Source organism: Tursiops truncatus, chromosome 19 (assembly GCF_011762595.2).
Source record: "Tursiops truncatus isolate mTurTru1 chromosome 19, mTurTru1.mat.Y, whole genome shotgun sequence".
NCBI lineage: Eukaryota > Metazoa > Chordata > Mammalia > Artiodactyla > Delphinidae > Tursiops > Tursiops truncatus.
This window is the reverse complement of record NC_047052.1, coordinates 13,450,538-13,473,544: the sequence shown is the minus strand read 5'-3', so window position 1 is coordinate 13,473,544 and position 23,007 is coordinate 13,450,538. Positions and strand designations below refer to the sequence as shown.

General features: G+C 58.3%; 1 protein-coding gene across 4 annotated transcripts; it reads left to right on the top strand.

Moving 5' to 3' along the window:
* The first annotated feature begins 66 nt into the window (after positions 1 to 66).
* MTSS2 (MTSS I-BAR domain containing 2) lies at positions 67 to 22,696 on the top strand. 4 transcript variants are annotated; one of them, XM_033843999.2, is made up of 14 exons: positions 67 to 1,687; positions 6,551 to 6,612; positions 6,701 to 6,774; positions 7,630 to 7,714; positions 7,799 to 7,890; positions 7,977 to 8,051; positions 9,373 to 9,530; positions 9,741 to 9,848; positions 10,788 to 10,885; positions 12,501 to 12,627; positions 18,403 to 18,477; positions 18,778 to 18,954; positions 19,139 to 19,304; positions 19,388 to 22,696. In XM_033843999.2, exons 1-14 carry the CDS (start codon positions 1,619 to 1,621, stop codon positions 20,167 to 20,169), a joined length of 2,148 nt encoding a protein of 715 aa, XP_033699890.1. In that variant the 5' UTR covers positions 67 to 1,618; the 3' UTR covers positions 20,170 to 22,696. The 4 variants fall into 4 exon arrangements, with proteins under 4 accessions (XP_033699890.1, XP_033699888.1, XP_073651808.1 ...); XM_033843997.2 differs by having other exon boundaries at positions 12,405 to 12,627; XM_073795707.1 differs by lacking the exons at positions 67 to 1,687; positions 6,551 to 6,612; positions 6,701 to 6,774 and adding an exon at positions 6,797 to 7,450 and having other exon boundaries at positions 12,405 to 12,627.
* The last annotated feature ends 311 nt before the right edge of the window (positions 22,697 to 23,007 follow it).

The following is a 23,007-nucleotide window of genomic DNA, read 5'->3' as shown; positions in this document are numbered from 1 at the left end:
CCTAGAGATTTGTTCTCATGGTGGTCCCAGGAGTGCTGGCTCTGCCAGGAGAGGCTGGTCGCTCTCTGCACACTCACCTGACTGGGGTGTGGGCCTTGGGCCCAGCCCTTACCTCTATAGAACCAGCCCCTTCTTCCTGGAGAGCACAAAGCACTGGCCTGGCCCCTTGAACCCTGCCTTCTCAGGCACCTAATCTGACTTTTCCATCCTGACAACCCCCCGCCCAGGGGGCATGGGACATGTCCCCATTAGACAGATAAACTGAGCCTCAGGAGTTTCTGAATGAAGGGGCACACTGCAGAACGTTCCAGGTCACTGGGGATGGAGGGGAAGGCCCAGACCAGTGCAGGGAGTTGGGCGGGGCAGGGGGTGGGCTTCCCACATCCCCACCCCTTGATTTGGCTAAATGAGCCTTAGCTCACCAAACCTATAAGCCAGAGTCCACCTGACCCCAGGCTTTGGGAAGCCTCGGATTGGCCTATGATCTCCCAAGTGGCTCTTGTGGGCCCCTGGAATAGAAGAGAAGGATCTTGTGCGGGCTTTTCCTCAGAGCCCCAGCATAGGGCCGGGAGGGTGGGTTTCCCTGCCTGGAGTCTCCAGAACAGGATGACAGACTGAACTCACCATGGCCAACGTACACACACATGCATCCTCATACGTGGGTACCCTGGCGTAAGAGACGGGACAGTGGCCCACCTCTGTTCTGCTGGTCCCACATGGCCCCAACCCGAGGAAAGAGGTTGCTTGAGGACCAGTACACCGCCACCCCCAAAGGTCCGGCCTGGGGCACCCCATGCAGGTGGCATCAGCACTGGCACTGCTTGGAAAAGGAGCCACAGAACTTCTGGAGGAGGGTCCAAACCCTTCTGTGCCGGGGATAAAACGTTCCAAGGCGGGTGGCCTCCAGGGCACCGTGCGCCCCTGCTGAGGGTGGTGTAGCCGTCCCACGGGATGCGCCCCGAGGACCCCAGCCTGCCCCCCTCTTCTTAAAGCGCGGGAACACCCACCCCCCGACACACACACACACACCGACACATACACACGCACCCCGACATACACACACACACACCGGCCAGAGACCAAAAGCTGGAGGGGGTGGTGGTGTTGGGCACCTTCCCGGAGTGGGCACCCAACCACTGGTCCCACTCCCGCGGGCAAGCCGGGCAGCCCCGCCCCAGCGCCGCCCCCGAACCGCGGTGGCGCCTGCGCCTGCCGGGCCCTCTAGCCCGACCAGTTCGGCCGCGCCGGGGCTCGGATTTCAAAGCCCGGGCTCCATTCCTGGTGAATGGGCCGGAGCTCGCCCGGTCTTTCCCACAGACCCCTCCCGCCACGGCCCTGCCCCTCCCCACGGCCCTCCCTCCGCGCATCCACGTGACGTCCAAGCCTCGGCGGCTCGGATTACGGACGCCGCTCCAGTCCCCGCGCCGCCCGCCAGCCCCGCCGCGACATGGCCCGCGCCGCCCCGCGGCGGCCCGCGATCCCCGAGCGCGGCGCGGCCGGCCGCTGAGCGCAGCCCGGAGGCTGCAGGCCCGACCCGGCCTCGGAGCGAAAGCCGCCGCGGCCTGGGTCCCCTCGCCCAGCCTGCGCCCCGCCGCCGACGCTGCCGCCCGGCCCGAGCATGGAGACGGCGGAGAAGGAGTGCGGCGCCCTGGGAGGGCTCTTCCAGGCCATCGTCAACGACATGAAGGTAACGGGGCGCGGCGGGGCTGGCCGCCCTGCGGGCGCGCGGGTGCTTGTGCGGGTGCGTGCCCCCTCTGGGGACGCGTGGCGGCGGGCAGCCGTGCCCCGCTGTGTCCGTGCGCCGCCGTGTCTGTTTGTCTGAGCGCCTCTGGCCTGCGACTGCCGTGCGCCCGGGTCTCTGGGTGCCCGTCTTGGGGGGTGTGGGTGCTCGTGTGTCGGGGTGTCCGTGCGGTGCCCTGGGTCCAAGCCCCGGGTCGCCCGGGTCGCAGCGCCCCCTTGGGGACCAGACCCGAGCCTGCGCACACGCGGGCTCCCCGCGCCCCAGACCCCCAAACCATGAATGGGGTTTGGCTCCGGGAGCGACTCCACGGCCCTTTAACGGGCCCGGGGTCTCTCCGGCCTCCGCCCCCTACCACCACCATCCCCCCCACTCCCCCGCCCACGACGGCCCGGGAGCCCAGACAATGCTGTCACCGCCAAAGCAGGGAAAAATAATAAAGCAGGGAACCGTTAACTCCTTCCCTGCCGGCCTCGGCCTCCGCACCCGCTGCCCGGGTCCCCAGAAACAAGATCCAGGACTCCAAGGTCTCCACGATGAGCGTTCCTGCATCCCAAGGCTTCTGTCCGCACCTTGGGAGGAGGAGGGAGAAGGTTGGGTTGATGGAGCAGCCCCAGGGAAGGGCTGTCAGCTCCAGCCCCTCCCCATGATTACCCAAGGTCAGGCTGCAGCGGGCCACCAATTCCTGGCCCACCGCTGGCTCACCAGGTGGGGAAACTGAGGCCTGGCTCAAGGTCATTAAGGAGACTGCTGGACACTCCCTGACCTCACCTCTCACTGGTGGTCTAGGGGGTGAGGGGGATCCTCTCCCCCAAAGAGGCTAGGGTTTGGCAGGGCCGCCCCAGGCTGACTAGGCAGAGAGGAAGGGCAGCTCCAACGACAGGACGGGGACCAGGAAGCAGCGTTTCTACCCTTCCCCTCTGGGGCAGGCCTGTGGGGCAGGGGAAGAGCAGGGGAGAGAACTGGGACCTCGTCAGACCCCCACCCTCACAACCTGTCTCACACTCCCAAGTACACAGCATAGAATCCTACTGTGACGTCGCAGGCCCCAGGAGGACACACCACAGTGCCCAAGCAGGCCCTTCGGGGGGCTCCCAGTGCTGCCAGGGGAACAGCCCCAGGGGCAGCTGCCAGATCCCTGCGCCCCCACCCCCACCCCCAAGAGAACTGGAGCCACCCTCACTAGGAACTACAGGGTTAGCAGCATGCATAGGTGCCGCTCACTGCCCCCGTATAGGGTGCTCCCCTGAGAGCTCCATCCCCTGCAACTCCACTCCAAGCTGCTTCTGCCGGCCCCCAAAAGTCCTGGCCTCTCTCTGCCCTCAGCAGCCCCTCCTGCCCTGTGGACATCACAGCCCAGGCACCGGGTTTCCTTCCTGGGACCAAGCAGCCCAGACAACCCTCCCCCAACCATTCCCAGGGCTGGCAGAGGGGGGGACCTTCCCACACCCTCCTCCTTCTGGCATCCTCTCCACAAACACTGCAGAGAGCAGCAGCTTTTGCACAGAGCAGAGGGGCAGGACTGTCTCCCTCCCTCTCCAGGCAATTTGCAAGGCACTTTGGGATGAGATAGAAGGAAATGGGCCCAGATTGTAACAAGTGATTGAGGCAGGATTTTCTGACATGTGGAAGCAAACTGGGAGAGGTTTCACCTGCGGTGATGCCAAGTCCCGATATACCTACGACACATGCATGTGTTTGGGCCAGGGACAGAGCAGGGGACCGGGCCACCTGGAGGTCGATCATCTGGATTTGAGGGACAGCTTCTGGCTGTTTCCTTCTGTGGCCTGAGCCACAGAAGCAGCAGGGTTTCCGTAGAGGAACGTGGCCAGGTTGAGGAGACTGAGCTTACCTGTGAGGCCCCTCCACACAGGGCAAGCACGGCCACAGGCCCCACAACAGCACACCCCGGCCCTCCTGGAGGCCCAGACCCTGGCATGGGAGAGGCAGAGTAGGGGGAGGAGGACCTACACCTGGAGGCTGGGGGGCCTGGAGGAGGACAGTAGCTCAGGGATCGGGAGGGGGCCCTCGGGAGGGCCGGGGTGTAGCTCAGGTGTAGACAGTAGCTCAGGGATCGGGAGGGGGCCTGCCTGCTGTGCCTCATTTAGCTCAGATGCCCATCGAATCCCAGAGAAGGGCAGGGACTTGCCCAAGATGACAGGGCTGGGTGTGGCACCCAGGGCTCTGCCTCAGCCCCAGGCCTCACCTTCAGCAGCACTGGCCCATCCAGAAAACAGGGTCATAATCTTTGCCTGCCCTTGAGAGTGGGGAGTGTCACCCGGACACATAGGCCCTGGCCAGGTGGGAGAGGCTCCTGGCAGAGAAGCAGGGGTCAAGTGTCTGCTCTGTCTGCCAGCATTAACCTAGCATTTACTGTGTGCCGGGCACTGTGCTAGTGCTTTCCATGCAGTCTCCATACTGACCTGCTGACATCGGTACACTTCCCATCCTGACCTTACAGGTGAGCAGACAGGCTCAGAGAGGATGCCCTGGCCCAAGGCCACCCAGAAAGACCCCTCTCTGGGATTGCAGCCTGAGTCGCTCACCTGCACAGTCCAGGGCCCGGTCAGAGATAGTGTCCGGGGGCCAGGGGCCTGGGGCCCTGCAGCCTCCATATCGGTCTCATCCCATCCACTTGAGCACCTCTAGTGAGCATGTAACCTCTCCCCTCCAGAGCAGCCCACTGCTCTGGGGGCAGAGCTGGGCGTCTCTCCCATCCACGTAGTTCCTGCCCCCTACCCACCCTTGATGCCCAAGTATTCGTCTCCGTGCATTCCAGAAGTGGTGGGGGGTGGATCCCTGATGTGTAGTGACCAGTCAGACAAGGGATCAGATCCTGACCCTGGCACTCGATGGCCTTGGGCAAGCCGGTTAATCTCTCTGAGCCTCAGTTTCCTCGTCTGTAGAATGGGGGTGAGAACAGTATTCATTTCACAGGGTCATTGTAAGGATTCCATGCGATCACACAGTGCCTGGCCCACCGCACGCTCTTGATCAACAGTAGCAGTCCCTGTCACTAGTGATAACAACCCAGGGTCCTAGAACCTGACAGCCAGGGTGCGGCCCACGTGAGGGCACAGGTCCAGGTGAAGACTGAGGACACCCCTGGGGCCCTGGCTGCTTCGGCCCCTCAACCTCACCTCTGGGGTCCTCATGAGTTACTAGTGGGAGGTGGAGTCTCAGGTCCTTAGAGACCCAGGTGCTCCTGTCCATCTGCTGAGGAGGGACTGGGCCTGGCCTCCCCCATGCCCCATCCTGTCCCCTCTCCACCAGGAAAGCCAAGGCTGTGAGGGTCTGGGTTGGAGCCATCCTGGCTGGGCAGAGGCGTCGGGGTGGGCCCCAGCCGGGGACTTTAATGGGGTAGGGACCTGTGTCTTCCCAGCTTCTCCCAGCCTGCTGCCCTCTGAGACTGCCCAGAGGCTGCTGGGGGTGCTTAGGTTTTCTGGGGGCCAGGATGGTGCCTCTGGACCCCTGTACCCACAGCATCATCCCTCCTCCCTGGAGGCCTTGGCAAGGCTTAGGGCTGAAGGTGTTGAGGTGAGGGAGGGCGCCAGGCCCTCAGGACTGTCAGGGGTGGCCTCCCGGGCTCCTTTACCCTGAGCCGTGCCACACGGAGACAGCCCACGCACAGCCTCCCCCTTCCCGCTCCAGCCTGTGTGAACTTCTCAAATATTTGCTTTCCCTGGCCACTGGTTGGGCTGGGCTGGGAGGGGAGGGAGTTTCTGAGGCTCCCAGAAGCAGCCCTGTTCTCCCCACCCCTGCAGGCTGGCCCTGTCCCTGGGGTTCCAGCCTGGCAAAGCCTCCCTCTGAGGCCTTGGGGACTGGGGTCTCTGCCTTCCCCCTTTCCACCGGAAAAGCCCCAGCTCCCAGCATCCCATCCCACATGGAAGGGAAGGTCAGCAGCACTTTGGGGCTAGGGGCTTTGCCGGCCTGAAGCTCCCCTTCAAGGATCAAGTCTTCCACAGGGCCATTGGGCCAGGACCCAACAGCCATGCGAGGGCCCATTAGCCAGAAAAACCCCTTGATCTCACTGGACAACTTGATCACCAAGAGCCTGGCTTCCCTACTGGGAAACCCCCTCCCAACTCAGAACTTTGGGCCAGGCTGGGATAAAGGCCACACTGTGTCCCCAGGAGGGGAGGGGAGCCGGGGGTGGAGAAAGGTGGCTCTGTTGGCCGCACAAGGCCCCATTCAGCCTGGGGCCTGACTGTCCCAGGCAGGCTGGCCAGCCTCTGAAGCAGCCAGAGCCTCCCTGGGCCTGGGAGCCACCTCTGCTGGCCCGGGATGGATGGATGGCCGGGCTGGCAGTTCCTTCCAGGGCACAGGGTGGGGGCCCCAGAGGCCCCAGTTTAGACCTAGCATGCCTTGAGCCCTGGCACTGTGCCTCTGCCCCCATGCCATGTGGACCATCCTGGGCTGTGTCGGGGGAACATAGTGCCCCTCATGTGGCTCAGCCCAGATTCCCTGCCAGGCCCCTCCCATCCCCGAGGAGACAGGACCTGCCATTCACTGTTTCCATCTCCGTTGAGGATGTGGGCCACCATTGCAGACAGTGGGCCAGAGTTCCTGACTGTCAGGAAGGGAGGAATGGGCAAAGGTGCCTGTTCCCAGGGCCAGGCCTTCTTCATGCCCCAGATCTCTGTCCTTGGTCGCCTTTCCCCCTAGAGAGCCCAGGAGCCTTCCTCTCCGCAGAGGCAGGGCTGCTGTCTTAGAAACTGCCCAGAGTCTGGACCCAGGCATGTGGGGAGCCCAGCCCAGGTAGAGCCCTGCAGTCCTCAGGGAGTCTCCCTTCCTCTCCCATCTCCTCTGCAGAGCTCCTACCCCATCTGGGAGGACTTCAACTCCAAGGCCACAAAGCTGCATTCCCAGCTGAGGTGAGGCTGCTGAGGGTGCCCCAGCTGGGGAGGGAATGGGTAGAAAAGCCACCTCACCCACAGACCATCCCGCTGTCCATCTCCCCAGGACCACTGTGCTGGCTGCTGTGGCCTTCCTGGATGCCTTCCAGAAAGTGGCTGACATGGCCACCAACACCCGAGGTAGGGAGGGGGCATGGCTGGAGGTTGGGGATGCCCCAGGTTGGGCTTGGAAGCTGGAAAGGCTGAGTGGAATATGAACTGGGAAGAGGACACCAGGCCCAGAGTCGGGACCTTGAGTTCTGCTCCCTAATGGAATGGGCTTTTTGTGGAGAGAGTGAGCCTCTCGTCATTAGAGGCATGCAAGCAGGAGTGGGCGAAAGATGACAGGATGTTACAAAGGGGGGTTCCCTTCTCGCTTCTGGGCGGCTGGTTTGACCCCTCAGCCACAGTTGTTCATGCTTCCCTATGGTGAGTTTGACTGTGGCGGCTTCTTTTCCACTGCCTTCTGCCCTTCCGAGAGCACAGAGGGCAGGTGAACATTCCCTGTTGGCCTTGGCATCTCCTCTACATTCTGGTCCGAGGAGCAGGGACCTGGGTCCCCGGCTCCTTTGGGTGGTGAGAACCAAGGCAGTGGGCGCATGCTGGCACTCTCACACCTGCATCTGGGCACACCTGGAGGGGGTTCCTGGTAGGGCAGGAGGGGATTTTGGTTGGATCTTTGGATGTCTTTGATGCCAGCCTTTCCCAGCTGGGGTGAAGGGCAGCTCCTGGCCCGACCAGCAGAGCAGCCGCAGCTGCAGGAGGCTGGCATAGCCAGGATGGGCAGGACCTTGGTCCCGTACGGAGGAGGGCCTTGGTAAATACTGAGAAGAGATCAAGTCGCCTGCTGGGGCCGGCAGGATTGCGGAAAGCTGGGGGGCGGGGCGCGGGGTGCCGGCTCGGTCTTCGCGGGCCGGTGCGCCCCCTCGTGGCCTGAGGCCGGGACTGCAGAAGCCCCAGCGGGCCCGTTCACATGCTGCGCGCTTGCCTCGCCAGGGGCCACGCGGGATATCGGCTCGGCGCTCACGCGCATGTGCATGCGCCACCGCAGCATCGAGACCAAGCTGCGGCAGTTCACCAAGTGAGTGGGCGCTGTGGTCGGGGAGGGGGGCGTGTCACGGGGACACCTCCATGGTGGACCTGACCCTCTTGCCCCCGCCCACAGTGCGCTCCTGGAGAGCCTCATCAACCCACTGCAGGAGCGCATCGAGGACTGGAAGAAGTCGGCCAACCAGCTGGACAAGGACCACGCAAAAGGTGGGTCTGGGGCTCGGCCCGTGCTTCCCGCCCCCCAACTGGGCAGAAACCGCCGTCACAGGGCTCCTTTCTCATCCCTTGCACAGAGTACAAACGAGCCAGGCATGAGATCAAGAAGAAATCTTCAGACACGCTGAAGCTGCAGAAGAAAGCACGCAAAGGTAGAGCCCAGAGCTGGCCCACAGAGGCACAGCCCCACGGGGCCCCGCTCTGTATCCCCCGCCGCCCTGTGGGGCACCCCAGGGCATCATCCTGGCCTGAGGGGTCCTATCCCGCACACAGGACCCTCCAACCTGTTGGGTGGGGCAGAGGGAGCACCTTGCACCCCAGACCCGACCCAGGACCTCCCCTCCCAGGGAGGCAGCAGGAGGCCAACAGGCCCAGGCACCCCCAGACCCCACCCCCCCCACCCCCAGGAGTGGCTCTGTCCATCCGGCTGTCTTTCACACATTCTTTCTTTCTCTGTCTCTCCTCTCCTCTCCTCGTCCCAATCCTTCCTGTAGAGCTACTTGGTAAGTCAGATGTCCATCCCTCCAGCTGCTCCTCCCGTCCTTGTCGTCCTTGTCGCATTTGTCTGTCTCCCCCAGCTCAGGGCCAGTGGAAGGAGCCTCTCCAGGCCAAGGAAGAGCGAGGAAGGCGGTCGGTCCAGCGAGGGAGGGGCCTGGGGCACAGTCCCCTTGGGGCCCCTGGGGCCCCTGGCCAGGGATGAGTCCGGGGCCACTGCTGGGTCAGTCTGCCAGGCCAAGAGGGGTTGGACCGGGCAGGGTGGGGACACAGGCCCTGGCTGCCCCGCCCCCGCCAGGCCCTCCCAGAGTCCTTACCTCTTGCCTCCCCACTTCCTGTCTCACTGTCTCCTTTACATCATCTTCTCGCCTCTCCGTGTCTCTTTCGCCGCTTCTTGGTGTCGCTGTTGCTGTCCTTGTGCATCATTCCCTGAGCTGAGGGGGGACCCACACGGAGGCACCCCGTTCCCTGTCCCCTGGGCCCAGTCCCTAGCCCTCTTGGCCCCTACACCCCCTCGTGGCCTGGCCTACAGCTGTGCCCCCCACGCTCTACTTTGTCCTGCTTCCCTTCCTCCTCCCTGTGCCCTGGGACGTGAGGGGCCACCATCCCGTGGGCAGTGAGGGTATCCTGGGGGGTGGAAGACTCAGCTCTTGTGGAGGCTGCCACTGGGCTCCCCTGAGCACAGCTGCACCAAGGGCGGCCCTGGGGCTGCCCAGGGCTCTGCTCACCCCAGGACCTGGGTGGCTTCGCAGCTTTGGTATCTTTCCTGTGTGCTTTGTTTATCTGTCCTCTCTGTCTGCTCTGGGGACCAGCCCTTCCACAAGCCCCAGCGTCCCGACTGCCCTCCCCAGTCCCCTGGCCCCCATGGCAGTGCCCAGCCCCACGACCAGGGACACCACCACGGGGTCTGAGCTATGGATGCAGTGGGCCGGGCCGGGCCGGCATCCCCAGCGTGGCCTCTCCTCCCAACCCCTCCAGGGAAAGGAGACCTGCAGCCCCAGCTGGACAGTGCCCTGCAGGACGTGAACGACATGTACCTGCTGCTGGAGGAGACGGAGAAGCAGGCGGTGCGCCGGGCCCTGATTGAGGAGCGTGGCCGCTTCTGCACCTTTATCACCTTCCTGCAGCCTGTGGTGGTGGGTTCCTCGGGAGCAGAGAGGCGTTCTGAGCGTCTCCACCATTGGGCTAGTTGAGGGGTTCCCAAGAACCATGATTTGGGAGCCTCCATCAGCCCAAGCAGCGTTGGTTGGTGGGAAGGGGTGAGGGAGGGGAGACCCAGTGTGGCCTGGCCCTCCAGGGTGCATGGGCAGGGGCGGGGCCGAGAGGCTGACTCACTGCTCCATCAGAACGGCGAGCTGACCATGCTGGGAGAGATCACCCACCTGCAGGGCATCATCGATGACCTGGTGGTGCTGACCGCGGAGCCACACAAGCTGCCCCCCGCCAGCGAGCAGGTGCGGCCAGCCCTGGGGACAGGACAGAGGAGGGGATGGCTTGCCCTTGGTTGGGGATGATAGAGGAGAAAAGGGGACAGCATTTGGAGGAGGCAGCTGGACACAGAGGGCCACCTGTGGGGATCTAGGAGCATCTGCCCAGGTGAGGAGTGGTGTGCCCAGGACCCAATGGGGGCCTTATATCGAGAGCAGACGGGTGGAAGTCCCAGACCCGCAGGATCCCCCTGAGAAAGCAAGGCCTGATGATGCCTACCTGCCATCCACACCCAGACCCGTCAGCTCCCCTGGACCCAGACGCTCCTGCCCCCGTGTGCTGCCCTGCCCACTTCGCCTCACCACCATGCTCCCATTACACTAGGGTCGGCCCTACCTGACAGCACCGTGGCGTTGCTCTCGCTAGGCGCCTACTGTGTGCCCAGCCCACATGGAGCACTTCCCATGGGTCACCTCATTCATTCACCCCAGTGGCCCTCTAAGATAGGAATGATCGGCTGCATTTCACAGGAGAAACCCAGGAGAGACCCAGGAACTTGCCCGAGAGCAGAGCAGAGCCAGGATTTGAACCCCGTGGTGTCCTTCATGGTCACTCTGGCCTGGCTCCTCTGCCAGTGACAGTGAGTCCTCAGGATCACCAGGTTCTCCCACGTCCTGGCCTGCGCAGCTTCCCTGAGAAGCAGAGGGGGCAGAATCTCCCCAGGCATCCCCCCCAGCCCTCTGGCAGCCCTGCTTCCTGCCCCTGAGTGAGGAGCTTGTGTTAGGAAAAGGCTGGGGGGCAGGGGGCTTCAGACTCCCAGGGATCTCCTTTGGGGCCCGGTTCTCAATTGGGAAGACAGCAGGGGGCCTCTGGCCCTACTAGCCCTCGGAGGGGAGGCCTAGGAAAAGGATGAGGCTCTCTGCAGGGCAGGGCTGCTTCCAGTGACCCCATTCATGTCCATCCAGGTAATCAAAGACTTGAAGGGCTCAGACTACAGCTGGTCCTACCAGACCCCACCCTCATCGCCCAGCAGCTCCAGCTCCCGGAAGTCCAGTATGTGCAGGTCAGTGGGGGGCTGAAGTGGGGTGCAGGGAGGGGCAGGGGTACTGCAGCAAGGAATCGGGAAGGTCCCACCAAAACTGCATCAAGAATAGCTTCAGGGCCCCAGAATTCACACAACTCCTACGTCACCAAGGAATCTGCAAGCATAGGGGAAACTTCTCTCGTTGCAAGACTGCTGCTAGTGCAGGCGTGTGTTGGGGGCGGGCGGAGGGGCAGCAGCTTCATTTATGGAGCTATAAGTGTGCACCAGGTGCCGTGCTAAATGCTTTATGCATTTTCTTCATTGAATCCTAACACCACCGTATCAGGTATGGTGTTGTCTCCATTTCACAGAAGGAAAAGCTGAGGTACGGAATCCCAGCATTTAACCACTAGACTCTGCCAGGCTCAACACAGTGCTGGGGCAATAGTAAGAATCTAAGATGGGGAGGGCTGTGGAGGCATTGGGGAACATGCGCTGAGGCTACAGGATTATTACCTTATGGACACTGCAGCCTGGCTAGTTCCTGAGAGCGGGTGCCTGGGCAGCTGCCACAGGCCCGAACCTCAGCCTAAGCTGGGCCCCGAGGTCTTGCAGAGCCAAAGAGAGGCCAAAAGTCTTGCTCGGTCACCGGTCAGGCTCAGGCGCAGGAGCACTTCCTGGGTGGGATTGGGAGAGCTATTTAAGATTCAAGGCTCCTCGGCGGGAGGGCAGTGAGCATAGTGCGAGTTCCTGGCGGGGAGACCCCTCTGTGCCAGGCACCCTTTCCCCAGATCCACCTTGGCTGGGCAACCGGGGCATGGGCGGTAAGGCAGGCACAGCAGTCAGCGGCTCCTGCAGGGAGAGGAGGGTCCACGTCAACTGGCGGCTCTTCAGCCCCCGGGTGGGTGACTGGCACAGGAGGGGAGAGTTGATTGCAGGGGACACCCATGACCAAGGGTGGAGGCTGGGGACCTTCCCGGTCATGCTCAGGAGGAAGGCGACCTTCACTGCCAGGAATGTTGCCCAGGGATGAAATGGTTGCATAGAGGATATGAACTACAGAGGGCTGGACACCCTTCAGGGGGCAGAAAGGATGAGGGCAATGGTGAGTCCAAGCCCCACACAGACCGTCACCATGCAGTAGACGTTCAATTAGGATTTGATAGCAAATATCAGACTTTGAGAAGACAGTCATGATCAGACTTATGTCTGGCTGTAGCCTAACTGGGAAACTCTTTGATGCTGGGTGACCCCGTTTCTTCCTTGTTAACCTAAGGTCTCCTGTTCTTGATGGCAGAGCAGGAGGTAGCACTGGGGTGCTCCGGGGGCAGGCGCTGGGCCAGCTTTTCAGTGTGGTCCCCTGCCCAGGCCCCGCCCTGTCCCACAGTCCTGGAACCCAGCTCCTCTGTGGCACTTTGGTCTCAGGACCTTGTAGTCTGACATTATCTTTTCCTTCCTTTGCCCCTCACCTCTCTCCCCCACCCTCGTCTGTCACCCTTCCACACACACCCCTGTGTCTCCCTGTCTGGCTGCTGTGCACCCCCCTTCACTTCCCCAGCGCCCCCAGCAGCAGTAGCAGTGCCAAGGGTGGCGGAGCCCCGTGGCCTGGGGGTGCCCAAACATACTCACCTGGTTCCACCTGTCGCTACCGCAGCCTGGCACAGCCGGCCACCGCCAGCGCCCGCCTCTCCAGCGTCTCCTCCCACGACTCTGGCTTCATCTCCCAGGATGCCACCTACTCCAAGCCCCCCTCGCCCATGCCTTCAGACGTCACCAGCCAGGTGAGGGGGCATCTGCTGAACCATCTGGGGTAGGGTGCAGTGGCCTCATGCCAGCCTCAGGCCATCCACGTTGGGGGCCACCTACAGCTGTTGAGACTAGCCCTGGAGGTCCCCAGGGCCACCACATTGAGGACCAACCTCAACTCACTGCCTCAAGGCTAAGGAGAGTTGGAAGGTCTTAAAGCAGCTTACCAGCTCTGGTGCCTTGTGACCCTCCCCCTGCATAGGCTGGCTGTGATGGAGTGGCTGGCCCTAGGAGGCACCCCCCAGGAGCCCCAGAATCTGCAGACATCCTCCCCCTTCTCCACACTTTGGCCAGCTCATTCTGAACACAGAGACTGGCCCAAGAATCTCTTCAGATGCAGGCTCAGATCCTGCAGCCTCAGTGAGATGGAAACAGAGGAACTACAGCAGAAGACAGAGGGAGGTCAGGCCACATGCCCAGGGTGCTGTCCTTCCCCATCATGGCGAGTGCCTCCATTTGAGCTCAGCATTCTCTCTTTTCCTGCCCTCTTGCCCAAGGATGTCCCCACTGCATTGCCAGTCTCCCCTCCTCTGCTGGCTCATCCCTGTCAGTACACAAACACATGCTCTAGTATCATCCATCTTAAAAGCCCTCCCTTCCTCCATGTTCTCCTCCAGCCACCTAGTCTCTCCTTCACAGCAAAACTTCTCAAAAGACTTGTCCACACTGACCACCTCTACCTCATTCCCCATTCACTCCTGTCTGCTTTACCTATCAGTAATCGAAAAGCTGGAATTGTTCATTTCTCCCATATAGTTCTATCCGTTTGCTTTATATATTTTGAGACTATTTTATTAGGTGCATACAACTTCAAAATGTTAACTCTTCTTAGTGAACTGAATCTCCTAACGTGATGTAGTTGATCTTCTGTTACTTTTATGTTTTCTAGCTTAAAGTCTGTTTTGATATTACTACAACTCCTTCAGCTTTATTTTGCTCAGTGTTTATGGTATCATTTTCTGTCTCTTAGCTTTTAAGCTATGTCCTTATGTTTTAGATGAGTCTCTTATAAACAGCATATGCCTAGATTTTCTTTTCTTATCCAGTCTGACAATCTCTTAATTGACGTTTTTAGTCCATTCACATTTATTATGATTACTGGCATATTTAGACTTCTGTCTTACTTTTTTCTTTCTATTCATTCTGCTTTTTCTGTGCTGCTTTTGTCTCTTCTCTTGCTTTTTGTTTTTTCCTTTCCCCATTATTTTCCTTCTACTGGATTTTAAGTTATACTTCTTATTTCATTTCTTTTACGGGTTACCTTGAAATTTTACCATGCATCCGTAGCAAAGTCACAGCCCCACCTCCTGAATAATTCAAGGACCTTAACGTATATTTTAACTTCAGTCACCCACTCCCTTCCCTTATAAGCTATATATATCTCCTTTTTAATCATCCCCATGATTGACATTTTTCTTCTTAATTTTATCATTATTTTATACATACAGTATCTGTATGTTTAGATTTACCCATATGTGTTTACACTTTTTTTGTTCATTTTTTCCTTGTATCCCATCTTCCTTCTAAGGTCACTTTCCTTCTTTCTGAAGTAAAATATGTCCTTTAGAAGTTCTTTTAGAATGGGTCTGTAGTAGTAAACTCAGTTTTTGTTTATCTGTAAACATGCTTTATATTTTTCCTCTTTCTTGAAAGTTAGTTTTGCCAGGGATGCAATTCTGGGGTGACAGTTACTCCGTTTCCACATTTTGAAGACATATTCCCCCTGTGTTCTGGATTCTGTGGCTGGTTGTAACGTCCGCTGTCAGTCACTGTTGTGCCTTTGTGAATGATCTGACTTCTCTCTTTGGCCACTTTAGTTTTTCTACAATGTATCTAATTGTGGATTTGTTTTTGTTTAACCTCACTTGGTGTGTTTGTGTTTCTCTATCTCTGTATTCATGTTTTTCATTCGTTCTAGGAATTTTCAACCATTATCTCTCTTTTTTTTCATATATATAAATTTATTTATTTATTTATTTTTGGCTGAGTTGGGTCTTTGTTGCTGCACGTGGGCTTTCTCTAGTTTCGGCGAGTGGGGGCTGCTCTTCATTGCGGTGTGCGGGCTTCTCATTGCGGTGACTTCTCTTGTTGCGGAGCACGGGCTCTAGACGTGCAGGCCTCAGTAGTTGTGGCTTGCAGGCTCTGGAGCACAGGCTCAGTAGTTGTGGTACACGGGCTTAGTTGCTCCGCGGCATGTGGGATCTTCCTGGACCAGGGCTCGAACCCGTGTCCTCTGCATTGGCAGGCAGGTTCTTAACCACTGCACCACCAGGGAAGCCCGTCAACCATTATCTCTTTATTCTTACTTTCATTTGTGTGTTTCTTCACTGTCATATTTCCCATCTCTTTGTTTCTCTGGATAATTTCTTCAGGTCCATCTTCCAATGTACTTTTTCTCTATTTTATAGCTATTTAACTTATCCATTAAGGGTTTGGTTTTTTTTAATTCTGAAATAATTTTAGCCTTGTAGAAAATCTGTAAAAAGAGTGCAGAGTTCCCACCCACCCTCCCCACAGTCTCCCCGGATGTTAACATCTCACGTAACTACCAAACAATTTTCAAAACCAGGAAATTAACACAGGCACAATACTGTTAACTAGTCAACAGACTCTTCACATTTTGCCAGCTTTCTCACTAACGTCCTTTTCCTGGTCCAGGAGTCCAGGATCCAACACAGGACCCTACCTTGCATTTTATTATTGTCTCTCTTTAGGCTTCTCCAGTCTATAATGGCTCCTCAGTCCCTCTTAAATGACTTTTGAATACTGGTTATGTATTTCATAGAATATTCCTCATCTTGAGTGTCTTCCCATAATTAAATGGGCAGGAAGAGCACAGCAGTGGTTTACTGCTATTCCACCTCCTCACCAGACCTTGGTATCCTTTTCATTTGAGCCGTTCTGATAGGTGTTATATCATAGTGCCCTGTGTCTTTAATTTGTATTTCCCTGATGACTAATGAGGTTGAACACCTTTTCATACTTTTAAAGGCCATTTGGATATCCTCTTTTTGTGAAGGACCTGTTCAGATCTTTTGCTTATTTTTCTCTCCTAGGTTGTCTGTCTTTTTCTTGTTGATTTGTAGAACTTCTTATATATTGTGGATACAAGTCTTTTCATCTGATAATCTTCTCTGATTCTGTGGGTTGCTGTTTTACTCCCTTGATGGGGTCTTTTAATGACCTAAAGTTCTTAATTTTAATGTGTGTCCAATTTATCCATTTTTTTTCAATTGTTATTGCTTTTTCTGTCCTGTTTGAGGTATTTTTGTGTACTCTAAGGTCACAAAGATGTTTTCCTCCTAAAAAAGCCTTTTTGTTTTACCTTTTCTTCATTTAGATCTGCAGCTCATCTGGAATTCATTTTGTGTGTGTGTGTGTGTGTGTGTGTATGTTTGTGTGTGTGGTGAGGTAGAGGTCTTTTTTTCCATATGAATATCTAATTGACAGTTTTTTGAAAATACCATCTTTTCCTCCACTGCACTGTAGTGTGTTAACCTTTGTCATAAAACGGGTGTCTGTGAATGCATAGCTGTTTCTGGAGCTTGTATTCTATTCCACTGGTTGATTTGTCTGTTCTTGTACCAATACCACACCATCTCAATTATTAATAGCTTTATAAAAAATCTTGATATCTGGTAATAAAAGTCCTCCAGCTTTGATATTCTTCAATATTACCTTTGGCCCTTTGCATTTCCTTATGAATTTTAATATCAGCTTGTCAGTTTCCACTAAAAAAAAACAAAAAACAGCCCCTAGGATTCTGACTGGGATTACATATGTCTCTCCATTTATGATGGCTTTACCTTCTCTCAATAATATTTTGCAGTTTTCATGTGAGGATCTTGCACATCTACTGCTGGATTTTTTGCCCTGGGTATCTGATGTTTATTGTTGCTATTTTAAATTATTTCGGCTTTTTTCAGAGTCTTTTACTTGTTTTTTAGCTGCTGATATTTAGCAATTTGATTTTTTTTCTATGTTGATCTTGTATCTAATAACCTCGCTAAAAACACATATTAGTTCTTTTGAATATTCTATAATACATACACAGTCGTGTCTTTTACAAACAACCATTTTCTTCTTTGCCAGTCCTTTTGCTTTTTACTTCTTTTTCATGCTTTATTGCACTGCTAGAACTTCCAGTGCTAAATAGAGAAGTGGTCATCCTTATCTTTTTCCAACCTCAGAAAAGTATTGATATTTTTGTAGATAACTCTTTATCAGATGAAGGAAGTTCCTTTCTATTGCTAGTCTAAGTGTTTTGTTTTCCGTGAATGGGTGTTGAATTTTTCCGCTGTTTTCCAAATACTTTTTTCCTTTTTTATTTTTGTCTTAACAATTATATTGGTAAAATTCTACATGTGTTTATTATTTCCTCCGAATCCTTACCTATAGAGTTTAGCTCCTTTTATTTTAGTCATCTTGGCTCATCATAAACTATTAAAAAGATCTGGGAGTCTAAACCAGGGTGATTTAGAGAATCTTACTTGGCTGGTACAGGATCTGGAGAGGTGCTACTGATTAGTTCCCTTCCAGGTTTAATTTGGGTCATCAACAGGGTGAGCTCTCCACCTTGCCACTTGCCCAGTCTCTCAACCACAGTGCTGAAGCCAGCCTCTGCCCTGGGGACCCTCATGGTCCTGTTTCTGCCCTTGCTTTTTTCTTCATTCTCTGTTGTTGTTGTTCTTTGTTATTTATGTATTTATTTATTTGGCTGTGCCGGGTGTTAGTTGTGGCATGCATGTGGGATCTAGTTCCCTGACCAGGGATCAAACCCAGGCCCCCTGCACTGGGAGTGCAGAGACTTAACCACTGGACCACCGGGGAAGTCCCTCTTTGTTGTTTTGAGTTGGGGGGTCTCCAGGGCACCTAGTTCCTGCCACTGTCCAGAGCAGGAGCCTCCTGGGCACCCTCGGTCCTGTCCTCAGTGGGCTTCTGCCCCACCATTCTGTGAAACAGTTCTGGAGGTCTGCACAGACACCCCTCCGCCTATGTGCACGGACCCCCAGCAGCCGAGCACAACTGCCCCTCCCTCCTTTGCGTGTCAGGTTCTTCCCCTGATTCTGTGACATCACCTGCTCGTGGTCTTCCTCCACGCCACCAGCAGCTCCTGTCACTCCTGTTCGCTGGGCCATCCTCTTCTTCCAAAGCACTGAATGTCGGCCTGACGTCCTTGAACCTTTTCTCTAACCACCGTCATCCTGACTGCCTAGGTGACTTTATTCTGTCCGACGGCTGCTGGATTTGTGGTTCCAAACCTGACTTCTCCCTAAACTCCAGACTGGAAATACAATTGCCTGCATTGCATCTGGGCATAGATACCTAACAGGCAGCTCAGCTTAACATGTATAGGATGGAAGTCTGGACTCCATTCCTCCCCCAGGCCTGCCCTTCTGAGAAAACAGTGGCACATCAACCCGGCAGTTCACGCCAGCACCCCGCTGCCCTCCTGAGTATCGCTCTTTCCCTGCCCACCACATCCAGGCCATCAGCAGCCAGCCTTCTTGTTAATCCTCAAAGTGTGTGGTTATCGAGCTGGGCTGGGGGGCAGGTCACTGCCCGTGGCGTGCGCTCTGGGTGCTGCCTTCCACTGCATACGCTCGGCCGTGGCCGTGGCCCTGGAGGGCCTGGGGTGGGGATGCTGAGTCAGCAGGCCCTGCTGCATGCCAGCGCTGTGACCAGATCTGTTCCCTCCTCTCGTCCTGCCTCCCCGCCCATCCTCCTGCCTGCTCGCCTCTGCGTGGCAGAAGTCCTCCAGCTCAGCATCCTCCGAGGCCTCGGAAACCTGCCAGTCCGTCAGCGAGTGCAGCTCCCCTACCACGGTCAGTGCTTCCCACCCGCAGCGGGACACAGGGAGGGCCCAGGTTCAACCAGAGGGGCGTGCACGAAGCACTTGCTCCCCGCGAGACAGGCCTCCTGGGCACCACCTGCAGCCACTCCCCACACGCTCACATCTTTCCCTCCCGGGGCTCCCCATCCTGCCCCTGGGCCTGGCAGGACTGGGGTGTCACAGCACCCTCCGTGCTCTGTCCTTGGCCATGATTGTGAGCCTGAGGCCCCATGTGGGTCTGGAAACCCTGAACTTCAACAACAGTGAGGGCCCCCTTGGCCATGCCCTGCAGGACTGGGCCAAGGCCGGCCCCCACGAGCAGCCCTCAGGCAGCACCCTGCAGCGGAGGAAGGACCGAGTGGAGCTCCTCCGAGACACAGAGCCAGGCCCGGCTGTCGGGGGCACCCTGGGCCCCAGTGGAGAGGAGGCCCCACGACCCCGCATGTCCCCTGCCACCATCGCAGCCAAGGTAAGCGGCAATTCCCTGGGCAGCCCAACCAGGGCCCCACCTTCACTCCTAGGTCACCTTCAGGAGGCCAGGCAAGTGGTCGCAGGGCCAGCTCAGACTGTTCAGCCTGTTGGGGGCTGCCTGCAGTCCGGGCTGAGGGGGAAGCGGGGAGCAAGGCTTCAGCCTGCAGTCTTACCACCCCCAGCACGGTGAGGAGGTGTCCCCCGCGGCCAGTGACCTGGCCATGGTGCTGACCCGCGGCCTGAGCCTGGAGCACCAGAAGAGCAGCCGGGACTCCCTGCAGTACTCGAGCGGCTACAGCACACAGACCACCACGCCCTCCTGCTCCGAGGACACCATCCCCTCCCAAGGTAGGCCCCGGGGGCCGGGGGCAGGCGGCTGGGCCTTCACAGGCTCCCAGGGCCCCAGGCCCACCGCATCCCGTGCCCCCCAGGCTCCGACTACGACTGCTACTCAGTGAACGGGGACGCAGACGGGGAGGGCCCACCCGAGTTCGACAAGTCATCCACCATCCCTCGCAACAGCAACATCGCCCAGAACTACCGCCGCCTGATCCAGACCAAGCGCCCGGCCTCCACTGCGGGGCTGCCCACCGCCGGGCTGCCCACCACCTCGGGCGCACCCCCTGGCGTGGCCACCATCCGCCGCACGCCCTCCACCAAGCCCGCCGTGCGCCGCACCCTCTCCAGCGCCGGCCCCATCCCCATCCGGCCACCCATCGTCCCCGTGAAGACGCCCACGGTGCCCGACTCCCCCGGCTACGTGGGGCCCACGCGGGCGGGCAGCGAGGAGTGTGTCTTCTACACCGACGAGGCCGCCTCGCCCCTGGCTCCGGACCTGGCCAGGGCCTCCCCGAAGAGGCTCAGCCTGCCCAACACAGCCTGGGGCAGCCCGTCCCCCGAGGCCGCCAGCTACCCGGGGCCGGGGGCCGGGCTGGCGGCTGAGGGCGACGAGCAGCAGCAGCAGCAGCTGGCTGCCAACCGGCACAGCCTGGTGGAGAAGCTCGGGGAGCTGGTGGCAGGTGCCCACGCCCTGGGCGAGGGCCAGTTCCCTTTCCCCACTGCCCTGTCGGCCACCCCTGTGGAGGAGACTCCCACCCCGCCCCCCGCTGCCACCAGCGACCCCCCGGCTGAAGACATGCTGGTGGCCATCCGGCGCGGGGTGCGGCTCCGCAGGACCGTCACCAACGACAGGTCGGCGCCCCGCATCTTGTGATCCCACCCTCTGGCCCGGGCGAGGCAGGTGGCCTGGTCGGTGGGCAGCGGCCACTTCAGAGCAAAGGCACAGTCAGGAGAGAGCAGAGCCAGGCAAGCTTTTTTTTTTTTTTTTTTTGAAGTCATATGAGGCAAAGCTACTTTATTGGAAAGAGACACCCATCTTGGATTTCAAGGTTTAAACAGGAAATGACTTCTTTAACAAACCTCGCCAGGACGGAGCCTGCGGGCCTGGAACTTGGATTTGGAGCCTGTTTCAACCTTTGCTTGCCCACTCTGTCCCTCCTCTTCCTCCTTCCGGGCCCTGCCTTTTCCTGGTGTGGGTGAGCCCCAGAGCCACGCTCCCTGCCCACAGCAGCAGGGCCGGGCCAGCCTCTCCCCGTCCCACCAGCCTGGGTGGGCCCACAGTGCCACCGCTTAGCTAGCCTGGCCCGGCTTCTCGCCATCTCCCCAGGGATGGTGGCCTCGGGCTCTTCCGGAATGCTAGCCCACCCCGCCCTGACTGAGCTCCCTCCTCCTCCCTCCTCCACCATCTCATCTCTCTGCCTCTCCAGGCTCCTCTCCTTCGGAGAGCAGGGCCGACGGGGAGCAGCTGTGCAGGGGCCAGGGGCCCAACCGGCTAAGGTATCTGGTTTGCTGAGAAAGCTCTACGGGATGGCTGGCTGTTGGGGACACGGGGTGGGGGGGGTTGGGGAGGTTGCAGCTGGGAGCCCAGCTGCCGTCGCCGCCGTTGTCGTCGTTGTCGGGGAAGGGGGCCTGGGCCCAAGTCAAGCCTCTTGGGGAAGACATGCAGGGGACCTGCTTGGAGGAGGCTGGGGACCCTGAAGCAGCATCCCCTCCCCCCAGGGGTGGCTGGGGTTGGAGGCAGGGCAGGGCTGGGCAGCGGGGAAGGAGTCCAGAGGCTAGGGGTCACCTGGCCAGTCCCCCAGGAGCTGCTTTCGGATGCCGTGATGGTTTCAGCCACCCCTGGGGATGGGGGCTGGAGCTGGGGGTGGGGGGAGGGACGGGAGGGGGTTCTTTTATGAACACACAATAAAATGAGCTGACCGGACAAGGACTGCTTGTGGGGACAGGGTAGACGGTACAGGGTGTGTCCAAGAGTGCCTGAGGGACGGGGTCGGGGGGGCCCACACTGGCGTTGGGCCTGTGGCAGGAGGAGGGCCTAATGGCTCCGGAGGCCAGAGAGCAGCTCTTCTCTCCAGCGTCCGGAGCAAAGCCGCGGTGAGGTTGGAAAGGGCTGGGGGTTGGGCCTCCTGTCAGTCTGCTGCGGACCAAGGGGTGGGGGTGGGGGGCAGTGGGAGGAGATTAGCTTTGACTCTGTTGTCAGAGGAGCCGCCCTCCCAGGATGGTCCGGGCGGCGGGGAGCGAGGTGTCAAGTGCCCCCGCGCCATGTTGCGCGCCAGCTCCAAGCAGGTAAAAGCACGTGTGCCAAGTGCGAGCGGAGGACTTCCTGCGGCCCCGCAAGGCAGCCCAGGGCGGCCAGGGCGGCAGGGTCACGGGGCAGGGGCCCCTCCCGGGGTCAGGAGAGCTGGCTTTTCCTGGTCTGGATGGAGCCCAGGCTCCTGGTAGTTCTTGTGCCGGAAACTGGGGTCCAGGCACGGCAGCCAGGCGGGTGTGGGGAACCAAGGATGCCCCTGAGTATATGGAGCCCCGCGGGGTCCCCGAAGGCGGGTGGAGAACGTACCTGTAAGTCGCTAGGTCGGAGAAAGGAGACTTGCTAAGCGCACCACACCTGGAGGAGGGCCGGGGCGAGGAAGGGGGCGGGAGAGCAGATGGCCTGTATTTGAAGGCTTGGGGCGGGGCTTACACTGCCCCTCGCCACAGGGTTTGCCCAGGTGGGCTGATTTAAGATGCAGGTTATGTGATGTGAGCAGGGTAAGGGGTAGTGGGGTGGGGGGAGAGCTGAGTCCCCATGAGGAAGAGCTTGCCCCTGGGGAGGGGGAGGTGGCTTCGGAGACCCAGGGAGGGGGTGGGTGCGGCACAGCTGCCCCCCACCCACCCATACTCCAGTGGCGCCCTTCCCCTCCAAGCCCCCCCGCCCCAGGGCTGTACATAACTCCTCCATCCCCTTGATCGCCTCGCGTCCATTTAGTGACCACCTTGCAGGCCCACCCCTTTGGGATCCGAGCCAGCCATTCCGCATCACAAACTTTGGTTTGGGGGACTTCTTTACGTTTGTTTCATTTTTCTTTTTGTACAGAGAAATATTCTTTTCAAAAAGTGTCTTTTGACTGAAGTAACTTTTCTGGTGCTGTTAACTTGTTCCTTTTTTTAATTTATTTCCCCACCCCAGGCTCCCCCTCCTGGTTCCTACTCACTTTTTCTTCCCTCCACCACCCCCTCACCACCCCCATCCCATCTGAACCATTTTGTTTCTTTTCTTTCTGTCAGTTTTTGGATAAATGATCCTCTCCTTCCCCCCCCCCACGCCCCTGCAACCCACCCTCTCCTTGATTTAAATAGTCACTGCTACAAGTAACAAATGCACTGTGAAGATTCCAGTATTAATAAAGTTGTACTGTAATTAACACCCCTGCCTCCACCTGGCTTTCTCCACTGCTGCTCACCTGCCAGCACCCCAGCCCTTGCCCATCCCATCCCAGATCCCCGCTGGGGGCGGGGCTCCCTGCAGGGGTCCGTGATGGGGGGGGTGGGGGGGCGTGCAGGAGTCGCCGGGTCTCGTCTCGTGCCAGGACCCATGCCTTTGAATGCCTCAGCTCTGTCCCTGCTGGGAGCGGTCTTGGGGCTGCCAGATGGAGGGGAAGAGGGCCGTGGCCAGGATGCACTGTGGGAGATAAACCCCCCCCCCCCCAGCAGTCAGGCTGGCTAAGGCTTCAGG